Source organism: Phyllosticta capitalensis, assembly GCF_038381095.1.
Source record: "Phyllosticta capitalensis strain CBS 128856 chromosome Unknown BKA78scaffold_11, whole genome shotgun sequence".
NCBI classification, from domain to species: Eukaryota; Fungi; Ascomycota; class Dothideomycetes; order Botryosphaeriales; family Phyllostictaceae; genus Phyllosticta; species Phyllosticta capitalensis.
The window spans coordinates 1,016,683-1,043,672 of record NW_027117449.1 but is presented as its reverse complement, the minus strand read 5'-3'; the positions used below and the strand labels follow the sequence as shown (position 1 = coordinate 1,043,672).

Genomic DNA, 26,990 nt, shown 5'->3' with positions numbered 1-26,990 from the left:
GACAACAGACTCTCAGGCACTACTACTACTGCTTGGCCATGTGCGTATTTACCCAGATCCGATTGGCCGCTTGTTGATACTAGTCGGAGGACTTGCACGCTACATAGGATACAGCTGGGCCAAAAGTGGGTATCTGCTGGGTTGACAGTTGCGTGTAGCCAGTAGTCTGCTTGCCACCGCTGTCTCATTTGGCGAGAGACTGACTAGTTACATGGCGACTTGTTGAGCTACCTAGTTGGCCCGGACGGGCGTAATCAGCCGCGAATCGGCGGCACAAGTACAAGGCACGAATAGATGGTCATGTTGGTTAAAAGCAGCAGCAGCAGACGGAGACAAATCCATGTCATTGCCCGCAAGCCGCTCCCTACTGGCCTAGTCATCTAGCTGTGGCGAGCAATATGCTGCGAAGTCCCACTGCCCACCTATTCATATGGCGGTAGTTAGGTGGCTGTTTCTTTTGTTCCATCTCTCGCTCTTTCTCTTGGCGTGGAAGATGCCGCGCACTGCGCAAGCGTGCTTACAGTGGAGATCAACAGGGCGAGTGAAGCGAGCAAGCGAGCGTAGGAGAGCTACAGTACAGGGAGGGGGACCACCACCGACACGACGACACGACGACCGCCCGATTGGGAAGAGCAGCAGAGGGGAAGATGATGGGAGGATTCCTAATTCCGCCGCCCGACTCACGCCGTGATTGGCGTGTGGGTGATTGAATAGCCGCCGCTGCGCGCGCGTGTCCGACAACGCCAACGCATTATTTGATTATTGCAGCGCAGGCTCCCAGGTCAGCAGTGGGTAGGTACCACCGCTGTATGTACGTACATGAATGACCGTTTGCGCGTCGTCGGTGGTCGGAATGCCCCGAGCGCGCAGGCGCCGTCGTCTGTCAGTCGTTATTATTATTTTTTGCGCAGCGGCAGCGACAGCGCTGCTCGGAGGTGGAGCGGAGATGCGCGGTCACCTCGCGTCTTGTTGCTGCTTGCTGCCGGCTGCGCCGAGCGTTTCGTCGTAACCTGCAAATGAGAGGTGTTTGAGATGACGCAGAAAGAGGGGGGGAGAACGTAGCTGTAGCCGTCGTTAGCACACGCATTACGTCTCCTGTGTTCGCTCGTTGCGCAACGACCAGATCCCATTATTCAAACATGTGGTCACGACGACGCAAAGTAAGGGGCGGAGCGGAAATGGTGGTTGGCTCTCGACAGCCACAGACGGCGATGACAATAGCCCGTCTGGCTTGGGGAGTGCCACGCTCTGGCGGGTTGGTAGGATCAGATCTGCTTGCGATCTGGAAGCACACGCTGCGCAGAGGGACGTGAGGCGTGGCTGTGACATTGGGCTGGGCGAGCGGTGGCGCAAACAACCCAATGACCGTTGGGGCGAGGTGGACGGTGCTTGGGTAGTCAGTTGGTGGTCTGTGGTCGAGATGACGGCGGCTGATTCATCTGGTTGTCGTATACGGACGAGTTCGGATACTGATGAGGTCGAAGTTGATGACCGTGACCACTGCCCTCCTGCTCATGGCCTGTACACACGGTTGGCTGGAAAGCCTTTGACTCGCCAGCGAAGAGTAGTTCCACGGCGGTCTTGGTAGCCATTTCACTATCCAATGGTCACCATTTCAAGTATGTTCTTCCATGTCCACCGCCTTTTGCAACGTCTCTTCTGGCATGGCGTGGTAAACATCGAGTCGTACACCGAACCGTATCCGTACCGATTGCCTCGCGGCGGCCCCACCGCTCCCTCAATCGCATAAACACCAAGGAGTCATGGGGAGACACTGCGGTAGAGCCCTTCTGTTCCTGATACATCGATGGCGAGAGAGAAGAAGGTAAAAAGACCTGGCCATGGACAAAAAGACGTGCCCGTCGGGCATCACAACAGGGCGCACGAGCCGGCCGCGCAGACGTCGCCGCAAGGCCGCCGCGACTCGCGGTCGCCATCAGAAGCAGGTTTTCGCGTGGCCGTTGCGGGATGGGATTCGCCCTTCGCCCTTGTTCGCACGGCGTCGTCCGTGGAAGGTTTCTGGAACGACGATGATGATGGTGCGCGCGTCGCAACCTGGTGGTGGCTCGTCCCCTGCTGAGGTTTCGGCCTTTCACCAGTGTCCGTAGGCTTGTCGAAGCAGTCAGGCCAGACCGTCTGTTGTCACTTGTTGCAAGCTCGTAGCACCACGGCGAAAGGTTTGCCTCCTCTAAGTTCTCTTGGAGGTACCAGCGCAAGGCTGTGCATCCAGAGTCTGGTTTGCCTTTTTTCTTCAGCTGCGCGGGCACAGACAACAGTCTGATGCTCGCTATCGGAGCTGATGCTCCTCAGGCGATACGCCAAAGGGGCACTGAGATTTTCTGATTGGCGGCGATGCTCGGTTTGATGTGCACCATCGCCGCTGCCCTTCTGGCATTGGAATCGCCGCAACCTCAAAGGCCGGCGCCAGTGCAAAGACGAGACGATTGAGGACGGCTCTCTGGACGCGTACATCGACCGTTTTGCCGGTTAAACCGGCGAAAGGCGCCGTAGTCTGTTGCCAAAATGCCATCCTGGTGCTGGGGGGTGAACTGTCGCAACGCGCCAAAGACCCTTGGCAGTGAAAAAGAAAAAAAGCCATCCGTAAGAGCTGTCGTCCTACTCAGGTACTTCCCACGTGCCAACGCCGCTTTTTCCCTTGCGACGGCAAACTCCACACCGTAGTTCATCGGCGCCATTGACTGGGCGAGTGGCGCGCCAGATGCCGCAAGGCGTGGCAATAGTGTTATGCGTTATGGCAATCACCACCACCCGCGTCAGAGTCGCCGCCTCGTCAAGGTTTGGGCGTACACGCACTGCGTGCGGTACGACCGTGGTCGTCCGACTGAGCCCAGTCGTTTGTCGTCTCGAGTCGGATCAGCCCGGCGTACTCCGTGTGCTTGTACGTACGAGGCACTCGAGGAGCATTGGGCATGGCCGAGTCAAGAGCTCCTTTGCTTTTGTATCGAGATTTTTGCTTCGAGTCGGAAATGGTTCGCTGCTCATCTCTGAATTGCTGCGGATTTTGCAGAGACCACAGGATGTTTGGATGGAAGACGAGAGGAACAACGTAGCACCGAGGGCAAAGGTTAGTTGAAGGTTAACACCATGGCAGTTCGGACCGGGCGGGAGCGGGACGAGCGGGTGGCGTCTAGCGTCGGGCATTTTTTGACGGACCAGAGTATGTAGGAAACCATCAACGGGCCAAACAGTTCTACAGCCGTGAATCAATCAATTGTTTGTGGAGCATTTACATGCTGCATGTGTGTAGCAGTGACGAGGAGGGCAGCAAGTACGTGTATTAATTCATGGCCGGTTCAGCTGGTGAAATTGGCGTGGCGGCTCGAAGGGAAAAACGAAATACAACTGCGCCGGTTTCAGCGCGAGCCAGAGCAATGGGTACTCCGTGACCGAAAGCTACCCGCAAGACTGGTGTTTGGAATTGTGGTCGTTGCAACTTGTATCGGAGCTCCGACGACGAGGTCCGTCCGGCTCGGACTTGTCTACTTTCTCTGGTGTTGGGTACCGTATGCCATCAAGCAGTGTTTTGTTTTCGTTGAGGCTGGGTTCAAAATCCAAGGAAGAGTCAGGGGTGGATATTGCTATATTTTCCAATTAAGTAGGGTTCCCACTAAGAACGTTGGCTAGCTTTGGTGCAGCACAATGCGCTACACGCATAAAATTGATGCTGGTATACCAATGACCCGCATAGGAGCATTCCATCAAGGCACCTAAACCCTTAGCATAGCTGGTACACATAACGTCCTACAGGTTTGAATCGTAGCTGGTTGGCCATTGGACTCCTCAAAAATCTTCGAGGTCAAATTAAGCACCTAGTATGCGCAGCGCTTTACTTTTCCCCAAGTCCAGCGTCTTGGGTTCCAGCTCCGGCGCCGGGTCCGACAAAAAACAAGACGGAGAACGTGGAAACGAGACTCGGAGGATATGTCGATTTCTTTTTTCGTGCAGCATGACTGTCGCGGATGGCTGCAGTGGGGATGGTGTCGTGGCGCATGTCATTGAGCAAATTTGTTGCCAGTTGCGCCGCCTTACAGATGTCCCTTCGCGCCCCCTGCCGCCACATCAAGGGGGCCCCTGGTGTGCTGAGCCGGGCCGCCGCGAGCGGTGCTGCAAATCCCTCGCCAATCGTTGGCCTCGACAACTTTAAAACCACTTCCGGCCCCAGCACCGGGTTGACAATTGTGAGCGGATCTATGCGCGCTTAAGGATGATGCGTCGCTCGATTTGCCAAAGTCAGAATGAGGCTTATTTTCACGGCCGTCAGCCGCGCTGCGGGGCTGGTCACGCCCTCGCGAGGATTCGTAAGGCGCGCTTCATTGTCCCTTCTCGGAGAGTGTGCACCCCATCCGCAGGTCGATCTCCGGGGTAGTTTCAGATGGAGGTGACGAGGAGCGTGGGTGTGAGGCATCGCCGGACCGTTGAGAGATAGCATACAGCCCTTGTCGCCGGACCGCGCCACAGCCATGCATGTCTGACCGCGAATGGGAGAAGCTCGAATCCATCATGTCTTCCGAGACACAAAATCCACATTGTGAGGTGTTCACTAGTCGCAGAATCTATGGCTGAAAAAACAAATGTCGACTATGGCAATGGCCACTCCAACACGCGAATCGCTCCCGGAATAATCGCCTGGTCTGCTTTGAGAACAAAATCAAAAGACAACCACAAAGCATTGCGCGGAGGTCTGGTGCGGATTTTCTGAGCAGAGAAGTCGCGAGCTAGGGGCTGTCTCCCGAATGTGGTTGAATGTATGCAAAATAGGCTAGGCTGCGTCAGAATCTCACGACAGCGTGAGCCCGTAGCAAATTATTCCATTGGCCGACACCTCGATCGCAAAGGCATCTCTCCAACGGTCGCTGGAACGGATCGAACTGCACTGGAGTCGCACTGTCTCCGCATCCGCCTCCGCGTGCAAATCTCCCGTCCCTGGAGAAACGCAAAAGTAAGGTAAACAGTTGCACAGAAACAGCGCTGTGTGATATGCACATCCCTGTGGATCTTCTCAATCCTACCAGGGACTTGTTTGCTCTTTTTGTCCCTACGAGCTGGAAGCGGAGAAAGATCTCCGGTTGGCAGGAGAAAACTTGCATCCAATCAAAGAATAAAGTCGGGTTGAGAAGAGGGAGCGTTGTTGATAATGGTGGATAAGGCGTCCAGGAGGCTGCAACTGCGGGCTTGACTGCATGTTTACTGCCGCGACAGCCGGGGCTCAGTGTTATGCTCTTTCGACATGCGGGCATCAGAAAGCGCCATGTTTTCCTGGACATGGCCACGTCTTACACCCCGTTCTGCTTGTCGTTGGTCACAACCCCTGCTTTGGTATCCCCTGTGCTCTTTTCTGCCACTGCCTTTGCCCGCGCATTTCTGATTTCCCAGTCGAATTCCCGTAGCGCGCGCAGTTCACTGCCAACAAACAGCCCACCAATCAGCCCGTCTATGACACCCGCTGCCAGGCCTAGACTGCTGACAAGCATGAGGATGAATGCCACGAAATTGTGTGGCACCCACCAGACGCCGATCAAGCAGGCTATTGCCAGAGCAAGCTCCGCCCCAAAGTGAGCGAGACGGAGACGACGCTGGCGGTATTCGCGGGCAGTGTACTTTAATATCATGCCCAATATCTCATCATAGACAGCCACAGGCAGCAGGGATGACTTGAACCCAGCCTCGTCAAGGGACGAGCTCGACGGACGTGAATAATCGGCGGGGTACGCGCTGCGAACAAGAGTAGCCTCGACAGAGAAATGGTCGCTTAACGAACACTTTAGCTCCGGATGCCGCATCATCATGCCCACCTTGACATCTTGCAGCGCCCACGTGTCTACCTCTGCACTGGGGCGACTCTCGCTCTTTGAAAGCGCGGTTGGCGAATGCTCCCCACTGCTGAAGAAGATATAGTCAAGGCGCTTGGCGCGCGGATCCTCAACCACGGGCTCGATAACGACGTCCTCGCCCTTTTCCAGACGCTTGCGGTGTGCTTCATTCCAACGCCAAGTGTTGAGCGCACTGTCGCAAGTCGCACCGTTCTCTTTGATATTGTATTCGGCAGTAGGCATTGGTCTTTCTCGCTTCCTCTCGACAGGATCCTTTGCTGCGCCAATAGAAGAGTCTGGATGGAGCAGACGCCACACGTCCCGGCATGGGGTGTGAGTCTCGATAATGCGGTGAGCAAGCGAAAGAGGAATCATGTTGAAATCTCCCAGGCCGATGACCAGGTGACCTCTCTCCGCCGCGCCTCGCATCAGTTTTGCAATTTCCCAAGCTTGTGCTGTGCGATGGCAGATGTATGAATCGTTGGGTTCGGCTTCGTATGGGGCGTGTAGCTACTCAACGTCAGACCGCCCGCCATTGGGGCCCCATTGCCAGACTCACATGCGTGCAAAAGATCTCTGCAACATCTTTTCTTCTTCTTCCGAACCTTACTCTCGCACAAGCGACGCCTTTGCCGACAAACCAGTCGCCCCTGAAAAAGGCCGTTGGTCTCCCGTTCAGCGGATACCGCCACATGCTACTCTCTTCAATCGGCCATCTCGACAGAATAGCCAGGCCTCCACCAAAGATTCCGCTGTGATAGAATTTGCCATGCGGTAGTATGTGCTCCGTCTTTTCGCGTATGGCCAAGTAGTCCTGTTGCGTCCAGCATTCTTGCAGCCCAACGATGTCGGGGGGAGGAGAGATGGCGGCGATCTGGTTGCCGATTTCTGAGAGGCGTTCGTGGCGGTATTTGGCGAGAAACTTGAGACCCCAGCAGTTTAAGCTGAAGACTCGGATCGTTGAAGGCGCGTTCAAGTCGTCCTTGGTCATTTTCGGGGTTGGGCGTCGTCAATTGGACCTGAGCGAATGGACGGGGGGAGCTACACTTGAAGGCGGTGATGTCAGTGCCATCGCACTAAATCTGATCGGCGTTTCTAGCTTCAACTCGCCGACGCATTCCAACAGCTGCCCGCGTTCCTGACCTCGAACAACGACCTAACACCTGAACCAAGCGTGAATATCATGGACGACTTGAATGACCGGCCGCTCAAGAGGCGGCGCTCCAACGAGGACTTTCCACAATCGCCTAAAAACCACTCCCCGTACCCAGATGCCTCCCCCAGCTACAACCTGCCGTCGCGCCCGGTGCCTGAGCCATACCGCGAAGACGACAGCAGCCTCGAGGGCCCCAGCAGAGAGAGAACAGGAAGCCGATCGCGATCGCCTCAGTCGGCGTCACAAACGCCGCAAGTGCGCGGGCAGTCGCCGAGCCCGTACTCGCTCGAAAAGCCCGGCCAACAACGGTTGCGCTACAAAGCCAAGCTGAAGCTGAGCGGGCACAAGAAGGCCATTTCATGCGTCAAGTTCTCGCCAGACGGCCGGTGGATAGCCAGCGCGTCGGCCGACGCGACAATCAAGATATGGGACGCGCGGACGGGCAAGATCCAGCACACGCTCGAGGGCCACATGGCGGGCATATCGACCATCGCGTGGGCGCCAGACTCGCGCATCCTGGCGTCTGGCTCGGACGACAAGTACATACGGCTGTGGGATGCGGTCGCCGGCAAGGATCTCTCTGTCCCGTTTGAGGGTCACCACAATTACGTCTTTTCGCTGGCGATTTCGCCCAAGGGCAACATGATTGTCAGCGGTTCTTACGACGAGGCCGTCTTTCTGTGGGATGTTCGCACCGCGCGGGTCATGAAGTCGCTGCCAGCACACTCGGATCCCGTCGGTGGCGTCGATTTCGTACGCGACGGGACCATGGTGGTGAGCTGCTCCAGCGACGGCCTCATGTAAGTCTCCAACCACCACAATGGCTTCTTGGGTGCAAAGAAAACCACAACTAACCCACCCCATAGCCGCGTGTGGGACACATCAACAGGCCAGTGCCTACGGACGCTCGTCCACGAAGACAACGCCCCAGTCACCTCCGTGCGCTTCTCCCCCAACGGCAAGTACATCTTGGCATGGACACTCGACTCGTCGATTCGGCTGTGGGACTACATCACGGGCAAGGGCAAATGCGTCAAGACGTACCAGGGGCACACCAACAGCCGATATAGCCTGAGTGGCGCATTCGGCACGTACGGCAAGGCGCCGTACCAGTCTGCCTTCATCGCCAGCGGCTCCGAGTGCGGCGCCGTCTTCCTGTGGGACGTCAGCAGCAAGGACATAATGCAGAAGCTCGACGGCCACGATGGCGCCGTCATGGCTGTTGATACGCATCCGACCGAGCCGTGCCTCGTCAGCGCTGGCTTGGACAAGACGATTCGCTTGTGGACAATGGACGGGTCGGGAGGCGAAGGAGAGGAGAATGGGGCAACGGGCGCTGGCTCCACACCCGTCGTTGCCCCCGAGGCCTGATTAAACGGTTCCTTAATTGTCTACCTACCTACCTAAATACCTGAATAGATACCCAAGCACCTTGCTATCCCCACAGATTTCCAAACTCGCATTGTCGCCTTTGTGCAGGCAGTCATTCCAACAGCAAAACAGCGGAACCTCGATGCCTGTGGTCATCATCACTAATTAGAAGACCAGAATAATTCACCAAATAATCGATACCCTTTCATGGCATGATGTAGTTTGATTGACTACATGTACACCGCTAATATCAACACTACGACTACCTCCCCGTCGCTCCCTCACTCTCCGCATTCAGACAAAAGAAAAGGGTATGAAGAGAGAACTTTAGAAAGCCACACAAAAAAAGGGGGGGGCGCCAAAAAGGACAAAGTGGAAAAAGCTCAAGTCGAGAAGCAAGCCAGCCTCCAGCCTGCAGCGTCCCACTACTGTAGACCCGGCTGCGGCAATCCAATCCAATCCAGAGAAAAACCCCCTTGATCAACAACACTCCCCGCGCTCACTAGTCAACGCTCATGTTGCCTGAAGGTCGTGAAGATGGCTAGCTTGGCCATCCTTCCACCGCTCATCGCCGTGGCTGGTGGCAGCAGTGGCACAGCTCGACGACAATGACAACAATTACGACAACGACGACAACGACAACAATAGGTCGACGGAAAGAGCAAAATCCAATAAAAAGGGCAGACGCTGAGAAGACGCTGATGGCCAATGGGTCAGTCAAAACAGACGTAGAGCAGGCTGGTACTATTCAAAATATGTAGGCCTTTGTTCCATCCCAAGAGTCCTCCAAGTGCGGGGTGGGGGTCTTTTGCGGGTAGAAGTGGTGATAATGATGACGAGAGAAAAAGAGAAAAATTTGGATGCCCCTGTTGCTTTCTTTCCTTCTCTGGGTTGGGGTGGGTGGTGTTTGTTACAGATGTCTTGGGGTTCAGTGCCCTGATAATGAGTTGGGTGTAGTGGCAGAAAGAGAAGGTTGGAAACTGGGGTATTTTGGTGGTGGGCAGCAAAACGCTTGAAAGAGGGGAAAAGCCAGAATTACGACGGCGCCATTGTGATACGGTGGTCGGCTGCAGCTTTGAAGGCGCGTAGCTCCTCGAGCTGTGTGTTGAGGCCAGCAAAGATCTCAGACATGGGGCACGCCTGCGAGAGCATTCCGAGGTGGAAGGGTCGGACGGTGTGACGGAGCTGGAGGGTGGTGATGCAAGACTAGAGTAGAGAGTGAAATCAGTTGTTGTAATGGTTTGTTCTTGGTTGGAAAAACTCACCTCGATGCGAGAGATTTGGTGCTCGACAAAGTTGATCAGGAAGCGATCAGTAATCTCTCCGCCTCGCGTTTTCATGCGCTCCAGCAGCGCGGTCTCGGGCGGTTTGAGCTCGGTGCTGTCAGGGCACTCCAGGGTGCTGCAGAGCATTTCAAGACGGAGGGAGACACTCCACAACGCCCACACGTCGTCGGTGTTGATGAGTAGCTGCGAGTCAGCCGTCTTCGTGCCGGCGGCAGCCGAGGTTGCTGCCTGCTCTGCCTCCATCTTTTGTTGCTGCACCGTCAGGCGAGAGGCGAGGGAGTGAGGGTACATGAGGTAAATGTACTCGGGATTCTCAAGACCCTTGAGCCTGCGCTCACCGAGATCCTTCACCTCAAAACCTTGGCTGCTCAAAGTTCGCAGCTCGCGCCTGATTGCTGAGCTTTGGGGTTCATCTGCCAGGGGATCGTCGTGACCTGATCGGTCAGACTCGATGTGCGTCTCCAGTAGGCGTTGGATCTCAGCAATGAAATCTGAAGAGACCGTAATCTGTCCACCGTCGGCAACAGAAGAGATACGGGACGCCCTGTTGACCATGGGACCAAAGTAATCCATGCGCTTCGTGACAGGATCGACTTCACACACCGGAGTGCCCCAGTGGATACCCATTCGCACCGACAGACCGCGGAAGATGACATTTCCGTCAGAATCTGTGACCTCTTGCCCATTGACACTGTTAAGAATCTCTTGCGGCCACTGGACGTCCAACAGTTGGCTCTGAATGGTGAAACACCACAACAGTGCTGACGTCACTGTCGGGAAGGCTACCATGAAGGCGTCACCCTCAGTCTTGACTTCGTAGCCGCCGATTATGCGCAGATGGCGACGCATGACCTCGTTGTGCATCTTGATGGCAGAGCGCATGGCAATTGGATACGTCTCCCAGAGAAGTGTCGAGTTCTTGATGTCAGTAAACACCAAGCTGACTTCTCCAGTGGGCGCGTCGACTTCCTGATCGAGACGGGCAAGCTTCGAATCACCCACAGCGTCTCGCAAGCGCTTGCCACGACGTTGGTTCTGGTTGTAGAACTCGTCCGGAGAACCGGTCGGGCCCATGGACATACTATGAGTCCGGAACCGCGCCCGCTCACGTTTGCGCAGATCGCTGATTCCAATCAGCATGACCATGATCTTGCCAGTGGCACCAAAGGCAATCGCGAGATCCCTCAGTTTCTGGGCCGCGCGCATCAGATCATTGCGTTCGGAACGCGCAACGTCGACGGCAAAGTCGGGAGTCATGTAATCCCACAGTTCTCGTGAAGCAACCAGAATCATTTCGTCCGACTCTCTGAGCGATGTTTGAGTGACGTGGGGAGCGGCGATGACCGATGGCGACATTTGAACATATCCGAATGCACGAGATACCTCCAAGACGTCATTGAGCTTGCCCTGACGAGATACGAAACCACCTGCCTCCCGAATCCTTTGCCGTTCGCTGGCTTCGGCCGGGTCATGTTTTCGTGTAATGATTCGGTGGCTGCCTTCCGAATGAATGAGGAGCGCTTGAGCATCACCAACGTTGGCCACGTAGAGTTCCATCTCCTTGAGGAAAATGACGGTGGCAACGCTTCCAGAGTTGAGGTCCTCCTCGCTGAGGTCGGGGATATTGTTGGAGCCGCGATGGACGACTGGAGCAGCAGCTCCCTTGTCTTGGGATTGTGTTGCAGCCCCTGCCAGATCTTTATTGAGTCCCAGGTAGCTTCTTCTCAACGCATCCACGGCCGTTTCGTGCTGCCTCAGCCGTTCAAGTTCGTCTGCGAATCTGTTTTTGAAATTGTCGTAGAGGTACTTGGAAATCTTGGATCCACCAGAGTTCAAAGACTGGCCGTCGAACATGGCAAACACGGTCTCGTCATCGTGACTCCGAAACCTTGGGATGACCAAATCCATGGTTGAGAGATGCTCGTGCCGTCCCAAGCTGTCCGCCATACCATAGGACATGGTGCCAACCATGGAGCCTGCTGTACGAACACGTCTGTCCTCGCTCTGATCAGGGACCGACGGGACCATCAAGGTGACATCCATCAAACCCAGGACGCGAAGGCTGGTCAACGACGTAAAGTCCGTCAAGTCTTTGCCTTCACGACCATAAGACATGCCTGCGAAGCCGCCATTTGGCTTGATCTCGAGACGCTTGTTGCCTGACAAGTTGAGATATCTCAGGTTGTGGTTCCAGTTCCAGTTCCAGTCGTAGGGCCAGTTGGAGACGTTGTACTTGAGTGAATTGCTGCCGACATCGAGGACGGCAAGTTTGGCAACCTTGCCAAGTTCTGCAGGCAAGACCTGGAACTTGTTGTTGTTGATGTGCAGTACCCGTAGTGAAGTCACCTCCTCGAGATCCTCGGCTGGCAAAGACGTCAGGTCGTTTCCAGAGAGGTACAGTTCCGTGAGTTGCTGCCACCTGCGCAGAGTTCGGGGCGGGACATCGTAAATGACGTTGTAGGAAATGTTGAGGATACGCAGCTCCGGGAGCAAAGCCAGTTCGTCGAAGAGATCATCGTTGAGACGGTTGTCGGCGAGGAAGAGGTGTCGAAGAGATCCCGCAAACGTGGAGACCAACCTGCTGGACAAACTGGAATCTTTTCTCGCGGCAGGAGTCAGAGTGCCATCTGTGGTTTTCGAGGTGTTTGATGTTTTCCTTCCGCTCGCCGAGTATCCAGAAGCGATTGAGCCGTTTCGCTGTCCTGAGGGAGCACCGACCGTGAGGAGGCCCGAGTTTCCACTTGGTCTTCTTTCTTCGAACTTGTTCAATTCCTCATGACCGGGACTTGGAGTGTGTTGGCTGTTGGCGCCTGGTGTGCCGGCAGGAGTGCCATCGAGTTGCTGTGCCTCCGCTTGAGGCTCGGGTTTCGGTGGTGCCGGCTTGGGGAACGTGTCCAACACGTTGGAAGAGACGTTGAGCGTCTCCAGTCTTCTCGCGTACCAAATTTCTTGAGGAAGCGCATTCAAGTTGTTTTCTCTTACGTCCAAGTACCGCAGCTCGTAGAGTCGTCCAACCTCTGCAGGCAAGCGATCAATATTGTTTCTTGCCAAACTCAAATGCTCGAGCTTTGAAAGCTTGCCAATCTGAGAGGATAGGGAAACAAAGTGGTTCTTGTCGAGGATGAGCTTCGTCAGGCCAGGAACCTTTTGGAAAAGATCGTCCGGCAGTTGCGCCAATTTGGCTGATGCCAGATTTAGAACCAGCATGGTCGGTACTGATTCGGTCAAACCGAACCGAGTGACGGGGTTGTGGTTGAGGTGCAAGACCCGGATGGTGGTAAACGAGCCTTCGAAAGCGGAAATGGAGTTGTGCCCGATCATCAAGTATTCGAGTTTTGGCAAATGCGACATGATGTCAATGTTGTCGATGGCGTTGAATCGCACATCAATCTCTCGGAGGCTGGTAAGATTTTGCAGGTCCTCTGGGAACGAGCCGGCGAGCTTGTTGTTGGTAGCCCAAAGCCTCTCCAGGTTGGTCAACTGTCCAATCTTTGGAAGGCTGGAGATGGAGTTGAAGCTGATGTCCAGGTCAACGAGAGTTTCGATGCTGCAGAGGAAATCGGGGAATTCTTTGAGTGAGTTGGATGAGAGGTTCAAACTTCGCAGCGCCCGATAAGAGCCAAAATACTTTGGCAAATGAGTCAGTTTGTTGTTTGACAACCGCAGACTAAGAAGACCATGAAGTTTCCAGAGTTCTGCATGCTCGAGTTGTTCCAAACGATTATTTGAAATGTCGAGCATTGTCAAACGGCTTGCCAAACTTAGACTCGGCGGCAATCGCCATGCTTCGTTGCTGGTGTATTTGATCTCGCGCAGGTTTGTACACGCTTGAATGAAATCTTTGGGTATGTCCAGAGACAGATTCCTAGAAAGATTGAGCGAGATGATTTCAGTCGCCTTTTGGTAGAGTGTAATTGGAATGGTGATGAGGTTGCGCCCTTGGAGGTCAATGTGGCTGAACTTTTGCATCTTACTGAACCCGGGATCTTTTTCCAGACTGCTGTAACCGCTCATTTTGGAAGGCAGGAAAGTAAAGCGACAGAGGTACGAATTGTCTTCGCGTCCGACATCTTCGAGTCGATCAGCCTCGGTGTATCCGGCTTGCTCCAAGAGTCGTCTCTGAATGACCAAGGGTCGCTCATTTGGTTCGAGTTGCCGGGACGTGTCATGCTTTCTCATGACAATGTGGTAATTGCCCAACTCGTCTTGTAGCAAAGACTTTTTGCCCAAAATTTGAATGATCTCGGTAACTGTGGTGTTCAGCGGAACAGAAAGAACGGCAAAAGTGGAGTCCACGCGGAATATTCGAACACAATAGGGCGGACCCTGATGCACCTCTTCCTTAGCTGGGTTGCCATGGTCGTCGAGCTCTTGTAATCGAGTTACGTTCTCGTCTCCGGCTCGTCTGACGGCCCAGGAATCTGGTGCGTCCCAGGTACCCTGATATGTGTCGGGTTCCTTCTTCTCCGGGGGATTGTCGTCTGGCCAGCCAGTATAAATCTCTCCCATCGGGGGCGTCATCGGCGGTTGCGTCGGGTTCACTATTCCTTCCATGTGAGACAAGTCGGTGTCTAGGTTCCAAATCGCGCCATGGCCTGTCGCGTCGACTTCTGCGGTGTTCGGATCTTTACCTGGCGGCGTCTGATAGACATTTCCTTGGCCTCTCTTGGGTTTACTAGAGAACGGTATTCGGCTTGCTCCATCTTTCCTTCCTGGTTGCCAGACTCCGGCGGGTGTTTGAGCAGCAGTTTTCCCCTTGGCATCAGGTCGCATTTGATCTGTTTTGGTCGGGTCATTAGATTTCATCGCTTGTTGAAGGGATACGGCGGAGACCGGTAAATTCCTCAGACCTTCTAGGGACCTGTCGGCCTTGTCCTTGCGGCGTAACTTGTCGAAAAGAGACCGTTTTTCCTTGGCGATTTGGGCTCCTGGAGAGCGGGAACCAAGCGGCTCCTTGCCCTGGTTGCTCTTCATGCTTCCGGTCGGACTCGCTGCTCGGGGGACCAAGGCTGCACTCGAATTCATCGCAGACGCCAATCCGGCACGGATACTGTAGTCCTGACGGCCTCGAGTGGTGGATGCCTCATCTCTACTCGCAACAGGGCGCAGAGGCATGCCATACGCCTGTTCTGTAACTTTGGACTCGTCGTTACTCCTGTGATGCCTGTGGCCATGGAAGGGCAGCTTGTGAGAATGAGATGATTTGCCAGATCGGATGGACTGGAGGTCGGCCCCTTGTGTGGAAGGCGTGTCCTAGTCAAGAATATATCAGTTTACTACCTTGGCCAGGACAGCTTCCAAAAGCGTATGAAGCATAAGCGCGTGCAGAGAAGGTGCGACTTGGACAAAGGACATCACTTGCATCAACCCGCAAGACATGAGCGCTTCTCACACAACCACTCCCCTTTCGGCCACGCCGGAAAAATCAAAGGAAACCAAGAGACGATCCGGATTCTACTCCGGACGGTCAAAATACTGCGTACACTCACCTTCGACTCATTATACTCCCACGGAACGACTTCGCTCGTTCCGCCAGGTGTTCGGGGTCGCGAGCTCGCGCGCGAGCCGGGCCTACTGCCAATGCTACTCCGGTGCGTGTTGTGCAGGGAGTTGTTTCGATTCCTCTGTCGATCAGGAAGACTGCTCTCAGAGTTTTGCCGCGAGTCATAGCCATTGAACTCCTCCCCAAAAAATCCTTGGAGCTTCTTGTGGAAGCCCCGGCCAAGGCTCGACTTGGAACCCGAGCTGCTGATTGTGGTAGCGCTTGCAACGGATGGCCGTCTATCCTCCCCTGGAGATCCATTGTCCTCCGTCTTGCCGCTGCCCGGCCTGAAGCTCGGCGACAATTGTGATACGTCCTCATTGGAGTCGTAGAAAAAGCTCCGGGCGAAAACGCCGTCTCCCATGTCTGCAGGACTGGAACCGTTTGCTTTGGACCACGGCGGGGTGGAAGCGGTAGCCGAGGGGGGTACTCGGGATATGGACGGCACGCCGTTTCCTGCCTGCTCGAGCACGGCAAGATCTTTGCGGTAATTGCTAAAATCGGCGGCCCTGCGACGTTCCCATGGCGCGAGACCAGGTCCTTTGTGCTGCTGGAAATCTGGAGTCCTAAACTCGGGGGAGGTGGCGGTGCCGGGCGAAATGTCGTGGTCTCTGTCTTCGTCGTCGTCGTTATCCCTAAGAGCGAGGGGTCAGCGAATGCGACAGTATCACTAGGGCGAGCAGAGGTGGTGTGGGGGAGTTGCTCCAGGCACGTGTAGAAGGCCGCATCCGCATGCGCCGCCGCAGACTGGCCATCAAGCGCAAGCCGCTCGCAGGGCGGGACTCGGACAGGCGAGTCCGGAGCTTGTCTGGTGTCTTGAGGGATTGAAAGCGCGAGACACGGAAGCACATGCGGCGCGCGGCGCGACGACGGAGACGGCCAGTACGGCGCCAAGTGTCAGACACGACATTTTTGAAGGCGAGGCTCTGACACGGCGCTGTGCAACTCGGACAAAGAGAGCGGATGGCGCGAACCTTGAGTGCTTATCCGTCTTGACGTTCATGCCCACGATTCCAGCGCGGCGTCGACTGGTGAGACTGTTTGCCCGAACAGTGTCCTGCGACCGCCAGCTTTCAGCACCAGAGCTTTCGGTCGATCCATGGCGTTCAGCGTTCTCCTTTCTAGTCATTGTCGTGCTCAGGGCCGGTCAAGTTGTCAGGTAGTGCTTTCAGCGGCCGAAACCTTGGCCGAAAGCAGGTACGGATCGTGCATCGACCGGGCGGCGCGGTAGGCGGGAAGGGAGGTGGAGGATTCGAGGACTCTTTTGGTGGGGTTGAGGAGGATGGTGCGTGGTAGGGTGCGTCAGGCACAGGCAGGCAAGTTATGCGAGAGCCTGTGTGATGGCGGATGGGCCTTGTACGTGTAGATGGTCGGGGCGGAGAGGAAGAGGATGCTGAGGGAGAAGGGCAGTCTAAGCCCACCTGTACGGCCGGGACGGAACCACCCGCTCAAGTCACAGAAGACGATCAGTATCTCTGGGCTGAAGCGAGTGAGGAGGGGGAGGGGGGCGAGGAAGAGCCGCGAGGTGGGCTGCTGCTACGGTGCTCTGGTATGTGTGTAGGAGGAGGAGAGTAGCAGCAGCAGTAGCGCAGTGGTGCGTGTGCTTGCTCGGGTGGTCAAGGTTCAGTTTGAAGGCGGACGGACGGACTCGTGCTGCGTTGCGGTATGTCTGAGCAGTGCTCCCGTCGATCTGGCGTGGGCGGCTACAGTGGTAAGGATGCTGAATCAGCAATACCGCAGTTTCGATACAATGAATTAGTGCCAAACACTGCTTCACAGCACACACACAGTTGATGTTGAACTCTCGAATCTGCAGTCATCAACCATTCATTTGTCGTGACGATCACACCCCCCGAAAACAAGTAGCGCCAGACGCTTTGCCGTCTCATCGTCTTGGGCACTGAAACGAGCACCTGCCCAGAGCCTGCCCATAGCTGCCAATGGATTTACAGGGGCCGTCGGTGCGTCGCCTCGTCATGCTGTCATGTCGCAGACGACGGCTGATAATCCCCCAAAAACCAGAAAACACAAAACGCCATTTGTCGTCGCCTGTTGGTGTTTATCACGTCCTCTTGGTCTGGTCGGCCTCTTTGTTCCAGCCAAGCCTGCTCTTGTATGCCGGGAACGACGTGAAGCTCCACGCCTTGACAAGCATCGACTGCGTCTTGTCCGTGTAGTCTTCAGAGCTGCGGTCCTTGACGCCGACCTTCATGCCGTCCTTGGTAAAGGTGACGTTTTTCTTTTCCATCTTGCGACGACCGCGGTCGGCGAGCTCGTTGGCGTAGAGGTAGATCTGCCTTGGTTAATCGCGAAGATCGATACAGGGTCGTGGTGGAGAGAGAGAGCGCGGGAGCCGTTGGTCAGTGCGATGGCATAGCTTCACGTACCTGGAAACCAATGTAGGCTAAGAAGGCGACCAGAGCCGCGAGCACCAGCAGCGGAAGAAACGAGGCCATGTTGATAGTCGAGGGCGAGGGTCGGATGCGCGCTTAGCAGAGGCTTGGGGCGAAGAAGACGGAGTCGTGGTGGTCGAGCGACGGCATGCAAACAGTCCGCACGCTACACCACCCGACCCTTGGGTCCCCTCCCTCTCAACCTCCCGCCTCCCGCGCTCCATCGACGAAACGCGCGCCTTGGCGCGTCGCCCTGCCGCGTCGGCTTTCCATCATTCGCTGCTGTGCCAGAGCCTGCCTGCAGCTTACCACCGGTTACCACACTACGGCGCGTGTGCTTTGCCGGCCTTCCCCGACGGCCTTTGTCCACCATCACCACGGCTTCACGCACCTTTTGGGGACCGGACCGTCTGACCAAGCCTCTCCACACGTCACCTTGACTTGGAGCTGAGCCTGGCTTTGCTCCCTAGCTTGTGACGTCCCACTCCTGTATTTTCCCTTGCGTCTCCTACTTTCACGTCTTCGCATGTCGCCTCGAAACCCGGCCGGGTCAAGACTTCAAACGCACGTCGTTCTCATGTGCCTAAATGCTCCGCATTGGGACGACGTTTGGTCGTTCAAGGCTAGCGAGCCGGGCGATTCAGCCCCATGAGTGTTTCGTAATCTGGAATTCGCATGGCGAGCCCAGGGACTTGTCGAACCAAACCACGACGAATCCGGGGTAGATGCTTACTAACTCGTTAACAGTTTAATTCACCCCAGACAAAGGGATCTTGTGTAACCAACCCTCGCATCCATTGCCCGCCATGACGTACCCGGACGGGCAGCTACATTACTGCTCCAGAGACTCGACCACAAGGCCAGACCGTACGCCACAGAGGGCTCAAAGGAAATGTCAACTGCGACTCCCTCTCTTCGTATCGTTTGGTGACGCAATGCTGGACAACCGAGTCTTGTAGTGGGCATTTCTATGCCGACCTCGCGGCATCAAGCACCGCCTTCGTCCTTCTATCCCTACTTTCCACGTCAACTGTTCCGTAGGCTTCTCTGGCCTGTCGGCTGATTGTCTGCTCCCACTCTTCTCCAACATTGACCTGACCACCATCCTGCCAACACTCTTGCACTGTTCCACCAATGTTCTTGAAGAACCCCTCCAAGCCCCCTGCCCCGCCACCAACGTGGTAGCTCTTAAACGGGCCAGCCACAGCCCATCTCGGTCCCATGCTCGTTTCGACGATCCGGTCCACCTCCTCGACACCCACGACGCCCTCGTTGACCAGGTGCACCGCTTCGCGAAGCAGCGCAAAAGCGAGCCTGTTCGCCACAAAGCCCTTGCACTCCCTTTTCAAGACGACGGGCTCCCTCTGCCGGGCTCGCCAAAACGACACGGTCCGCTCCACTGTCTCGGAGCTCGTTCTCGACCCGAGCACGACCTCGAGCAACGGCATGACATGCGGCGGGTTGTACGGGTGGACCACGAGCAGTCGTGCTGCGGCGGCGTCGTCGAGTGCCGCTGCCTCGGCTTGGCTCGTCGCCGTGATGCCAGACGTGCTGCTCCAGAGCAGGGCGTCCGGCTTTGCATGCTGGACCACCTCTTTCCAAACGGTAGCCTTGAATGCCAAGTTCTCTGGGCCTTGCTCTTGTATTACGTCTGCATCACGGACGGCGTCAGGAAGAGAAGCCGAAAGTCGGATCGAAGAAATAAGACCATGGAGCGCGGGAGCAAGGTATTTTGGAAGAGTTGACCGGACGTATTCCTCGAGATCTGGACGTGTGTCGACGATGCTAAGTTGAGTGGGAGACGCAAGGTAGGCCAGGTGCAAGGCTGCAAACGACAGGCCAATGGTCCCGGCTCCGACGAGCGTGATGCGGGTTCTCGAGTCAGGCGCAGCCATGGTTTTCCGTTTCGGCTTCTGTCGAGCGTGTCGGAGGTTTTGTTCTGGCAGCTGCACGCGCGTGCAACGGATATGCTCCAGCAGTTCCTCGATGCGGACGCGGTCCCTGGCGGAGTTTGGGCGGACATAGCCTAGGGCAAGCTTCCCCTCCCCCTCTTTCCCCGCAATTTGACCACGATGGTCATGTTGGACAAGGTGCGTGGTGGGATTATGCTGACCGAGGCTATAACGGCCTTGCAAAATGCTGGGGTAGTTGGTGATGTCTTGACTGCTTTTCGTTAAGTCTATTTTTTCTCAACTTCTTTTTTGGATTACTATTCGATTTTGAGTTTCTCGAACTTAACCTCGAGCTTTCCGCTTTATTGCAGCCCGCCAAATCGCCCGCAATACCATTGGAGTGAATATCAGACATAATGTCGTTCAAGTCTCTCAATCCTGACATCAATTGTATGCTGTCTCTTCTTTTGAAAAATTGAAAGCTTCCGTTTTCTCACGTCAAATGTCACGCAGTCCCAACCGACGTCACGACATGGGAATGGCTTTTTGCCTCACCTGATTCTCCCATCTCCAAATATCATACGTCTCAGCTTGCCGGATACCAAGATGCCACGACGGACGAGCGACTCAATTGGCTAGATGTCAAAATTACCTCGACGTACTTGAGCACCGCGCTGGTTAAAAAATGCGGACTCAAGTCCGGTCAAACAGTGTCTCTGTTTAGTCAAAACACCATTTGGTATCCCGTCGCCATGCACGCAGCATTGAGAGCGGGCGCCATGGTGTCCGGAGCTAGCCCCGCGTACAACGTCGAAGAGATGGCATACGCCCTCAAGACGGCCAGCGCCAAGTTTCTCATGACGAGCCCCTCGAGCATGGAAGTTGCGGTCAAGGCGGCGGAGAAGGCGGGTCTTGCGCGCGAGAACCTGTTTCTCCTCGAGGGAGAGATGGATGGGTTCACGACCATCAAGGAGCTGATTGAAGTCGGCAAGAGTTACGGCGAAGAAGGCCAGGTCGAGCCGTTCAAGATACCAGCGGGCAAGACGAACGGCGACGTGTGCGGATTTCTGAGTTTTAGTTCGGGGACGACGGGGCTGCCAAAGGCTGTATGTATTGCACCACTCCACCACTCCCACCAGACATGAAAAAAAGGGGTAGTTCACGATCTTTCTGACATCTCCCTCCAGGTCATGATATCGCACCAAAACGTCATCGCGCAATGCCTGCAAATCGCGCAACTGACGCCCGCCGACCACAAGAAAATCCTCGCCGTGCTGCCCTCATTCCACATCACGGGGCTGGTGCACATCCTGCACCTGCCGCTCGTCACCAACGCCGAGGTGCTCTTCCTGCCGGCCTTCAGCATGCCGACCATGCTCGCCACCATCCAGAAGCACCGCATCGCCGAGCTGCTGCTGGTGCCGCCCATCCTGATCCGCCTCGTGCGCGACCCGCTCGTCGCCGACTACGACCTGAGCTGCGTCAAGCGCTTCTCGAGCGGCGCCGCCCCGCTGAGCGCCGAGATCCTCGCGCTCCTGCAGCAGCGCTTCCCCGGCACCGGCTTCAAGCAGGGCTACGGCATGACCGAGAGCTGCAGCTGCATCACGGCGCACCCGCCGCACCTGTACGATTTCGCGCACGCGCACACGGTCGGCACCATTGTTGCGGGCACCGAGGTCAAGATTGTGCGCGAGGTCGAGGACGACGCCTCTTCTTCTTCTTCTTCTCCCCCCGAGGCCCTGGGCGTTGGCCAGCCCGGCGAGATATGGGCGCGCGGCCCGCAAATCACCATGGGCTACCTGAACAACGCGGCGGCGACGGCAGCGACGTTCGACGCGGGCGGCGACGGCCAGGGGTGGCTCAGGACGGGCGACCAGGGGGTCGTGGACGCGCGCGGCGTCGTCACGGTGCTCGACCGCATCAAGGAGATGATCAAGGTCAAGGGCATCGCGGTGGCGCCGGCGGAGCTGGAGGATTTGCTGCTCGGCCACGCGCTGGTCGACGACGTCGCCGTCATGGGCGTGCCCGACGACTATGCGGGCGAGCGGCCCAAGGCGTTTGTCGTGCTCAAGAAGGGCGTCCAGCCGACGGACGAGGTGGGTTCGGAGCTGATGAAGTACGTCAGAGAGCACAAGGTGAGACATAAGCATTTGGGTGAGTTGGAATTTGTGGATGAAATTCCGAAGAGCGCCAGTGGCAAGATTTTGAGGCGAGTGTTGAAGAATAGCACGGCGGGTAAGAAGGGGCGCGTGATTAGGGATGCAGTCAAAGAGAAGGCAATGCTGTAGACTTGTAGATAGAATGGTGCTTTGCGAGACAAAGCCTTGGTCTCCCGCGGTGGTCACAGATCATGACACGAGAACGGCAATAATTATTGGAACCTTTGCCATTGAGGTCTATACTTCTAGAGTCTCACAGCTGCAAATCCTCGTGAGAGGATAGTCACGTTCTATTCTTTTTGTTGTTTTCGAACCAAAAGTCCACCGCTCTACTTGGTAGGAGATCCTGTCTTGGTAGGAGATCCGACCGGAGAAGGGGTGGAAAATCCAGGGGCCTGCACGAGCAAGGCATTCTATGCCTTGCCCACCATTGTGCGGGCCTCCCTCTCACTCCTTTCGAAAGCCTTCAAGAACAACTCCATCCACCGCGCCTCCCTCCGGCTCAACTGCCTGTTTGGACTTTTGAATGCCGCACCGACAATCTCCTTGACACGCTGTCTCAGCACCTTGACGGCAAGCGCAGCCTTCCAGTCCTTGACGGCAAATTTGAGCCTGCTGCCGTCGACCAAGATGACACCTGCGTGCAACTTGACGTCGACCTCGCCAGCGAGCAGCACCAGCGGAAGGTCGTAGGCGACGTTTGTAGCGTGCGCGTTCAGATACCGACTACTGGCCTGCATGATGTGGTAATACGACAGGAACTTGAGGTTGGTTCCCGGGGGCGGGTTCTTGTTGATCGACGTTGGCGCCAGTGACACAGACTGGTTGTTGGCGATGTTGCGCCATCCTTTGCCGTCACGGGTCAGGATCTTGGGGTAGAACGACCACGCAATGACGCTGTTGACGAGGATGTCATTGTTGCTGTTGACATTTGCGGCAGCCGGTGTGGCAACAAAGCTGCGCTGTCGAGACGAGTTGCGGTACTTGCTGAGCGCCTTGCGCTCCTCTTGCGAAAGGGTCAAGAAGCCGGCCTCGACCAAGGAGCTCACCAACTGCGACTTGAGATCTTCCACATTTGCCAAGTTCTGACGAGAAAGGAAGTTCTTGGTACAGAACTGGAACTCGGATTGTCCTGGGGTGGTGCAAATTTTGCGCCACGTCGAGTAGGCGTTGTAGACTGTCAGGAGATCAGAGTCGCCGCGGCGGAAGGCTAACCGGGCAAGGTCTGCCCGCTGGCGCGCGCCGATTGGCGTGATGAAGGGGTCCTTCGAGGAGAGTACAGCCGCTATGGTGACTGCCACATCGACGCAGTCGAAGACACTTGCCAAGAGGCAAAGTTTACCAAGGTTCGCATCAAGCGGAAGCTTGGCCAGTTGTCTCCCAAGAGGCGTCAGCTCTTCGCTAGAGGTTAGAGCATCCACCTCTATGAGAGCATCTATGGCCCTTCGAATGTTCTTTGTAGAAGGAGGGTCCAGGGCCTGCGACAAAGTCTCTTCAATGTCTCCCAACTTGCAAATCTTGACGCGCATGACCAAGTCTTGCAAAGACAGCCTGAGCATTTCTGGCGTCTGCTGCTCGGCCATGAGCTCGTCATGCCGGTATTTCGTGAATAAGTGAAAGCAGAGACCCTCTTGGACACGGCCAGCTCTTCCCCTTCTCTGCTTGGCATTGGCGCGTGAGATGAACGATTGAATGAGGCGGGACAGCTGTCGCCGTTCGTCGTATCTCATCTCCTTATGTGTGCCAGTGTCGACGACGCAGGTAATATCCGGAATGGTAATACCAGTCTCTGCGATGTTTGTGGCCAAGACAATCTTCCTGACTCCGGGCGGCGGCACGAGGAATGCCGCCTGCTGGTCTTCGCTGGCGATGGTGGAGTGCAGCGGATATATCAGCCAGTCTTTGTTGAAGGCATTCGAGCCAAGAAGCATGTCGTTGAGTTGTCGAATTTCTGCTATACCAGGCAGAAACACCAATATCGCGTTGCTGAAGCGGCTGTACTCGGGATCTGACGCGACCCGTTCGATGAGGCTGACGATCAGATCGTAGTTGATTCTGTACTCGTCGTATTCCTTGAGCGCGTTGCGGGTTGCGTTGCTGTAGCCCTGTAAATTCGAGTTCTTGAGGCCTGACCGTCTGCTCTCTGCAGAGTCCTCATCGTCATCGTCTGCTTCTTCGATTGCGCCATTTTTCTGCCCCTTCGAGTCATAGTGCGTCATCTCAATTGCATCTTCCAAGAACTTTGTTTGAACCGGGAAAGTTCGACCCGGAACGGTGAGAATGGGGGCGTTGTCGAGGTATCGGGAAAAGCGATCTGCGTCCACTGTTGCGGACATCAAAATGACCTTCAGCTCTGGCCGACGAACCAACAAGGCGCGGAGTATAATGAGGAGAAAATCTGTGTCGATGCTTCGGATTGTCAGTTCTTGGTTGCAAATGAGCAATAGATAGGAGATTTCAACACTTACTTTCTCTCGTGGACTTCGTCAATCACCAGATGAGTGATATCATCCAGTCCCTTCAAAGACTCCAGCATGCGGAGAACAATACCAACAGTTGCGTAAACCAAGCGAGTTGACGCCGCAATATGCGACTCGAGGCGGATGGCATATCCTACCAGGGATCGTGCCGTGCCGACTGCATTCTTGTCCTCACCCAGCTCCTCGCTCACACGTTGAGCCAGGGAAATGGCTGAAATACGGCGGGGCTCAGTGCAGTAAATTTTGCAGGGCCTGCCGTTTGCCAATTGGTTTTCCAAGATGAAGGCTGGGAGCTGGGTGCTTTTGCCACAGCCAGTCTCACCACAGAGAATGAGGACTTGGTTTTTGTCAATCGCAGATAATACGTCCTCCTTGAACCTGGCCATCGGAAGCTGCTCTCGGGCCTGCAGCATATGCTGATATTTAGGAGTGGATGCTTTTTGCCGCCAAAGCTCCTGGAGCTGCTCAGAGATTCCGTCCGCATCCACCTGCTGTCGTACTGGAAGGTCGTTACTTGGGTTGTCCTCTTGGGCAGCTTTACCGCGCCTCTTGAACCCATTTGTGAGGACTACACCATCCTCGTCTTCACGCTCGACTTGCTCCTGGACGATCTGACGGAGATCCTTGATGATACCCCGATCTTTTTCGGCAAGCATGTCTTTCTGGACCTCCGCATACTCCTGCCACAGGTCGCGCCAGACCGACGGCAGCCTCATGTAAACTTTATCTTCCTTTGCTGATGTAGAGAAGATCAGGAACATGGCTGCGACTGAAATGTAGGCTTCGCTCTGCTGAGTCCCAGGCGTTGCAATGTCTTTCATCGTAAAAGTCATAGACCTGGGACTGATGTCGCATGCCACCATTGGGAGGGCGGAAGGATCGACGGGGTCTTGTTCTTTGGTCCAATCTATCCTGACGGAGTGGCGACTGGAGAATGTTGTCGGAGAAACATGCTTGAAAGTCAATCGAACGCTTGAGTCCCTACGAATCATTAGTATTCACGCGATATTGTGGGTTGATCATAACACACCTGGCACGGCAGGCTTCCTCGAGCACGCGGCGGGGGTTCATGCCGACTGCTTTGCCAAAGTCGCGGATGGTCACGCTAGCCGACTCAACTCCCTCGCCCGAGACTTGTTGGCTTTCGCCAGGCTCAGCAGCAAACATTCCTCCAAGGAGGCCGTCGTCATCATCCGGATTTTGCGCAAGGGCGTCTCCAGCCATGGCTGCAGCTTCTTTCATGATATCATCGACCGCACCTCCATCAGTAGCTTCGGGCGCTTGGGACTCCGGTTCACTCGATTGCTGTTCCGATTTTTTGTTCCGTGGTCGTGTCGGGGCCAGCTGAGCAAGTTGTATTCTCTTAGAAGCCCACTGCTCTTCAGCAACTCTTTGGTCGAACAAAATGTCTGATTCAATCTGTTGTAATCTCTTCTGTAACTTTTGTGCGCCCTGTGATGCAGAAACATTCTTTTGAGGTCCTTTTGATTTCTTCGATTTGGGTTTTGAGTTCGAAGCCGGGGCCAGTTCCGGGTCGACTTGGAAGAGTCTTGTTTTGGTGTCCAGATAGGTAGATAGCAGCTGATCAGGTTCCATATCGCTGTCGAGATCGCTTACGTCAAAGTCGTCCTGGGATTGGGAAGGCTCGCTTTGGTTTTTGGCATTTGCGGCCGACGGTTTCTTCGGGGTTCCGGAGTGTCGGTCGGCCACAGGAGTGTCTGAGCGCTTGGGGGAATCTATCATTCTGGTCAGCTCTGCTTGCAAGATGATTATCATATCCATGTCATCATCAAGGCGAACCAACGCAGGCTCTTCGTGCTCGAGATGCCCAAGGAAGACTCGAAATGCCCAAGGAAGACTCGAAATGCCTGATGAAGGGATTGTGAAGATGGGGGCATTTGACTTTCACTGGAAAATAAGTCTGACCCAAAAAACTCCTTTACTTACTTGATCTTGAAGCACCGCTGTTTTCGTTGGATGCCGAATTTGTTGGGGCCTCCCATGTCGGGAGCTCCTCAAGAGAGCAATTGGCAGTGAGCCAGTCCACACATTCTTGAAGACCCCAAATCTGGCTGCTAGACTCCAAAGGCGGTGGGTTTTGACATATCAACACAAGCATGGAGCGGACTCGTTCTTTGGAAAAGCCCATGTCTGTAAGCGTCTGAGCCAGGGTCCACAACCGCACCATGGCATCTTCTTCAGACAAGCTGCGAATGGAAAACTTGTGCTCTGGCGATGAATACTCCTCATTAATCTCTTCTTTGGCGAGATCCAAGACCTGTTGCATCAACTCTTGGGGCAGCCATTCCCTGGTGGCCAAGTACTGAGCCTGAGATCTTACTAGACGACGGTCTGTCTGCATTCTTGACATATTGCGTGATGACTCTCGGCGCACCTTTTGTGCATATTTGTCCACGAGCATCTGCAATTCATTGCGTTCAAGTTGTTGCTCGAGCTCCTCTGGCGTCATCTCATGCAGCTCTTTTGGCGCAGAGGTCACGCCTGCCGGAGAAGCTGTGCCATCAGCAGGCGTCACGGACGACGGGGCGGTGTTTGGAGTGGCCGTTCCAGACACGTCCGATGACTCAAGCTTCTTGTCGACTTTTGGCTTGCTGGCAATAGACGTGGTAGCAACAGCGCGGGCATTGGCCGCGGGCTTCTTCTTTTTCTTGGGCGCCATTTTCAAACAGGTACAAAAGAGGGTGGGGAAGCGGAAACAACTCCAGTCCAAAAGAAGAATAAGGGCGTGCAATAAGAACGGGGGGAGAGCGAAGTTTTGTAGGTGCAAAGAGGCGATGGTTTGTCGGTTGATGGGATGCCCAGTTTGGACCTCTACGTCAGAAGGGCTAAAGTCGTGGCCGGTGCTTGGCAGATCACAAC

The 26,990-nt window shown here is 55.4% G+C and overlaps 9 protein-coding genes across 9 annotated transcripts; 4 read left to right on the top strand and 5 right to left on the bottom strand.

The window, feature by feature from the left end:
- Positions 1-274: 274 nt before the first annotated feature.
- Positions 275-1,727, top strand: BKA78DRAFT_325340 (uncharacterized protein). Its single transcript, XM_066889352.1, has one exon. It carries the CDS (start codon positions 431-433, stop codon positions 689-691), a length of 261 nt encoding a protein of 86 aa, XP_066739836.1. The 5' UTR covers positions 275-430; the 3' UTR covers positions 692-1,727.
- Positions 1,728-2,681: 954 nt separating this feature from the next.
- BKA78DRAFT_325337 (uncharacterized protein) lies at positions 2,682-3,157 on the top strand (the record flags this gene model as incomplete). Its single annotated transcript, XM_066889351.1, has 1 exon — positions 2,682-3,157. A coding segment is annotated over exon 1 (371 nt), but the record flags the coding sequence as incomplete, so codon positions are not given.
- Positions 3,158-5,294: 2,137 nt separating this feature from the next.
- Positions 5,295-6,822, bottom strand: BKA78DRAFT_299469 (putative sphingomyelinase family protein; the record flags this gene model as incomplete). The annotated part of the gene is made up of 2 exons (XM_066887058.1): positions 5,295-6,341; positions 6,391-6,822. 2 exons carry the CDS (start codon positions 6,820-6,822, stop codon positions 5,295-5,297), a joined length of 1,479 nt encoding a protein of 492 aa, XP_066739834.1.
- Positions 6,823-7,014: 192 nt separating this feature from the next.
- On the top strand, positions 7,015-8,358 carry BKA78DRAFT_356615 (WD40-repeat-containing domain protein; the record flags this gene model as incomplete). The annotated part of the gene is made up of 2 exons (XM_066892086.1): positions 7,015-7,787; positions 7,854-8,358. The coding sequence occupies 2 exons, from the start codon at positions 7,015-7,017 to the stop codon at positions 8,356-8,358; spliced, it is 1,278 nt and encodes a 425-aa protein (XP_066739833.1).
- A 1,035-nt stretch (positions 8,359-9,393) lies between these two features.
- BKA78DRAFT_257829 (uncharacterized protein) lies at positions 9,394-16,315 on the bottom strand (the record flags this gene model as incomplete). The annotated part of the gene is made up of 4 exons (XM_066885222.1): positions 9,394-9,564; positions 9,624-14,897; positions 15,128-15,821; positions 16,161-16,315. The coding sequence occupies 4 exons, from the start codon at positions 16,313-16,315 to the stop codon at positions 9,394-9,396; spliced, it is 6,294 nt and encodes a 2,097-aa protein (XP_066739832.1).
- Positions 16,316-17,248: 933 nt separating this feature from the next.
- On the bottom strand, positions 17,249-17,642 carry BKA78DRAFT_356613 (uncharacterized protein; the record flags this gene model as incomplete). Its single annotated transcript, XM_066892085.1, has 2 exons — positions 17,249-17,479; positions 17,574-17,642. The coding sequence occupies 2 exons, from the start codon at positions 17,640-17,642 to the stop codon at positions 17,249-17,251; spliced, it is 300 nt and encodes a 99-aa protein (XP_066739831.1).
- A 905-nt stretch (positions 17,643-18,547) lies between these two features.
- BKA78DRAFT_257936 (3-hydroxyacyl-CoA dehydrogenase) lies at positions 18,548-19,474 on the bottom strand (the record flags this gene model as incomplete). The annotated part of the gene is made up of 1 exon (XM_066885229.1): positions 18,548-19,474. The coding sequence occupies one exon, from the start codon at positions 19,472-19,474 to the stop codon at positions 18,548-18,550; it is 927 nt and encodes a 308-aa protein (XP_066739830.1).
- A 207-nt stretch (positions 19,475-19,681) lies between these two features.
- On the top strand, positions 19,682-21,826 carry BKA78DRAFT_361856 (uncharacterized protein). Its single transcript, XM_066892450.1, has 3 exons — positions 19,682-19,921; positions 19,985-20,577; positions 20,659-21,826. The coding sequence occupies exons 1-3, from the start codon at positions 19,888-19,890 to the stop codon at positions 21,757-21,759; spliced, it is 1,728 nt and encodes a 575-aa protein (XP_066739829.1). The 5' UTR covers positions 19,682-19,887; the 3' UTR covers positions 21,760-21,826.
- A 217-nt stretch (positions 21,827-22,043) lies between these two features.
- Positions 22,044-26,790, bottom strand: BKA78DRAFT_257297 (P-loop containing nucleoside triphosphate hydrolase protein; the record flags this gene model as incomplete). The annotated part of the gene is made up of 4 exons (XM_066885172.1): positions 22,044-24,039; positions 24,099-25,091; positions 25,141-25,846; positions 26,073-26,790. The coding sequence occupies 4 exons, from the start codon at positions 26,788-26,790 to the stop codon at positions 22,044-22,046; spliced, it is 4,413 nt and encodes a 1,470-aa protein (XP_066739828.1).
- Between the last annotated feature and the right edge of the window lie 200 nt (positions 26,791-26,990).

Coding starts and splice junctions, on each gene's coding strand:
- BKA78DRAFT_325340 (XM_066889352.1), top strand. CDS start 431: ATGGCGGTAGTTAGGTGGCTGTTTCTTTTGTTCCATCTCTCGCTCTTT.
- BKA78DRAFT_361856 (XM_066892450.1), top strand. CDS start 19,888: ATGTCGTTCAAGTCTCTCAATCCTGACATCAATT. Junction 19,922..19,984: donor TCTCAATCCTGACATCAATT/GTATGCTGTCTC, acceptor AATGTCACGCAG/TCCCAACCGACGTCACGACA. Junction 20,578..20,658: donor CGACGGGGCTGCCAAAGGCT/GTATGTATTGCA, acceptor ATCTCCCTCCAG/GTCATGATATCGCACCAAAA.